This window comes from Epinephelus moara, chromosome 12 (genome assembly GCF_006386435.1).
Source record: "Epinephelus moara isolate mb chromosome 12, YSFRI_EMoa_1.0, whole genome shotgun sequence".
NCBI lineage: Eukaryota > Metazoa > Chordata > Actinopteri > Perciformes > Serranidae > Epinephelus > Epinephelus moara.
Window position 1 is genome coordinate 43,164,977 of NC_065517.1, and position 3,192 is coordinate 43,168,168.

At 41.2% G+C, this 3,192-nt stretch overlaps 1 protein-coding gene across 1 annotated transcript in view; it reads left to right on the top strand.

Moving 5' to 3' along the window:
* LOC126398241 (kinesin-like protein KIF26A) overlaps positions 1-3,192 on the top strand; it is a 73,497-nt gene that overhangs the window by 43,214 nt on the left and 27,091 nt on the right. Inside the window, exon 10 of the mRNA XM_050057404.1 lies at positions 1,372-1,534. Coding sequence (XP_049913361.1) covers positions 1,372-1,534 — 163 coding nt within the window. The remainder of the gene's footprint in view (positions 1-1,371; positions 1,535-3,192) is intronic.

Below are 3,192 nucleotides of genomic sequence, written 5' to 3' on the forward strand. Positions count from 1 at the left end.
TGTGTGTGAGATAAATAAATCTGGCTTTGAAAATTGGAAATGTATGGATTTTGATTTTATGTCATTTCGTGTTTGTGTGAGAGAGGGAGTGCGTTTGTAAGCACAGGGTGTATGATGTGGCTCTTTGTACTACCACGGTAATTTTTGTGGCTCTTGGTCTCTGACTGGTTGGCCACCCCTGCTCTACTGTATAATCTAAATTACAATCATGTTTTTATCATTCATATTTTTAAAGCTCCGTCCCGACGGTAGCTGCAGCCAGAGGCATTATGTTTTCAGGTTTGTGGTCTGTCCCATTCTTATAACTGCGATATCTCAAGAACACCTTGAGGGAATTTCTTCATATTCGGCACAAACATCCACTTGAACTTAGTGATGAACTGATTAGAATTTGGTGGTCAAAGATCAACGTCACTGTGATCTTGCATCCATCCCATTCTCAAGAACGACTTGAGAGGTCGTCTGTCAGCTCCACAACACTTTGAGGGAATTCCTTCGAATCTGACACAAACGTCCACTTGGACTGAAGAATAAACTGATTACAATTTGGCTTTCGAAGGTCAAAGGTCACTGTGACCTCACAAAACATGTTTTCGTCCATAACTGAAGATCTCAAACATGAATTCTGACCAAACTTGACACAAATGTCTAACAGGATAAAATAATAAAGGTCAAAAGGTCAAAGGTCAGCTGTACTGTGACATCATCATGTTTTAACGTCATATCTCAGGAACAGAAGGGGAGACATTTGGTCAGACATTGGATCTTATTTGCAGCTGATTATACACCAAAGGTTTATTTGATTATATCTGATTTGAATCTGATGCATCTCTTCAGTTTTCTTTTCAGTTCCTGTTTGCACACGGCCCTGCAGTCTGATGCCCTTATATGGGCCATTTGTTGGGAGTTTGTGGTCATTAAGATCAGCTGACGTGCACTTTGATTTGAGGACACTGGGATTCATCATTAGAAGAACACAAGTGTGAACAGATGTGCACACGTAGACCAAGATGTTGGTGAATGAGGCTCAGTGATGTCATCCACTCACTTCCTGTTAAATATCCTCACATTAAGGAGGCTGATGTGAACGTGAACTTTTCATTAACAAGCACTGAGCTCTGCTGGAGCTCAGCTGTGAAGTTATAAAGAAGCTGAGGCTGCAGATTGGATAGTCAGGATGTGATCAGAGTCTTTAGAGGCCGTAGTTCTGACTCCAGATCACATGAGTTCAAAGTCAGTGTCATTAATGTGAAATGAGAGATGATTTTTATTCCTTTTGCTGTGCGCGGGGTAACAGAGGGTTTCACAGGCCTGTCTCAGCGTCGGCTCTGGTTTACTGGCTAACGAGGGGTTTCTTGATCTATTATTCAGGGACAGTAAGCTCACCATGCTGCTCAGAGAGTCCCTCGGTAACATCAACTGTCGAACCACCATGATCGCCCACATCTCTGACTCCCCCACCAACTACATGGAGACGCTGACCACAGTGCAGCTGGCGTCCCGCATCCACCGCATGAGGAAGAAGAAGTCCAAGGTGCTTCATCTTTTATTCAGTCTTTTATTCCTCAGAGCTGTCGATGAGCTGCAGAGGGGACTGATAATTATATTTCATGTTTGGTGATTAATAAAAAACAGTCCATCAGGACACGTTTAATATCTGTATTGATGCTAACAGTGTTTGACTGAATGATTTTTATTTCTGTTATGGCTCAGCAGCAGTGGAGAAAAAGCTTTAACTCCATTTAAAGATATTTTAAAGATTTATAATTGAATGTTGTATCCTTTCTGACCACACATATCTCCATCTTCGTCATGCAAAAATGAAAGAAAACTCAAAAAACAAAACATACATCAGCAGATATTAATCAGTAGAGATGAGATGACATGAAATGAATAGGGATGACATGACATGAGTAGAGATGACATGACATGACATGAGTAGAGATGGGTGACTAGAGATGACATGACATGAGTAGAGATGACATGACATGACATGTCATGGGTAGAGATGACATGACATGAGTAGAGATGACATGACATGACATAGGTAGAGATCACATGACATAACTAGAGATGAGGTGACGAGAGATGACATGAGTAGAGGAGGTGACTAAAGATGACATGACATGACAAATAGAGATGACATGACATGAATAGGGATGACACGACATGACATGAGTAGAGACGACATGACATGAGTAGAGATGACACGACATGACATTAGTAGAGATGACATGACATGAGTAGAAATGACATGACATGAGTAGGGGTGGCATGAAAGGACATGAGTAGAGATGGAATGACAACTAGAGATGGGGTGACTACAGATGACAGAACATGAGTAGAGATGAGGTGACTAGAGATGACATCAGTAGAGATGACATGACATGAAATGAATAGGGATTACATGACATGAGTAGAGATGACATGACAGGACATGAGTAGAGATGAGATGACATAACTAGAGATGACATGACATGAGTAGAGATGGGGTGACTAGAGATGACATGACATGAGTAGAGATGGGGTGACTAGAGATGACATGACATGAGTAGAGATAGGGCGACTAGAGATGACATGACATGAAATGAATAGGGATTACATGACATGTGTAGAGATTACATGACAAGTAGAGATGACATGACATGAAATTAATAGGGATTACATGACATGAGTAGAGATGACATGACGAGTAGAGATGACATGATATGAAATGAATAGGGATTACATGACATGAGTAGAGATGACATGACATGAAATGAATAGGGATTACATGACATGAGTAGAGATGACATGACATGAGTAGAGTAGAGATGACATGACATGACTAGAGATGACATGACATGACTAGAGATGACATGAGTAGAGATGACATGACATGATGACTAGAGATGACATGACATGAAATGAATAGGGATTACATGAAAACGATGTCGGACTCCGTAGTTTTCTCTGGACCCCTCCCAAATCTGACCAGTGATGACATGTTTAGCCGCATGTCATCATTTAATCGCTGGCTGTCCAGGTGGTGTCCAGCAAATGATGTGGGTTTCGTTAATAATTGGTAAACTTTCTGGGGAAAACCTGGTCTTATTAGGAGAGACGGCATTCATCCCACTTTGGATGGAGCTGCTCTCATTTCTAGGAACCTGGCAAACTTTATTAGTAAATCAAATCCCTGACAACCCAGAG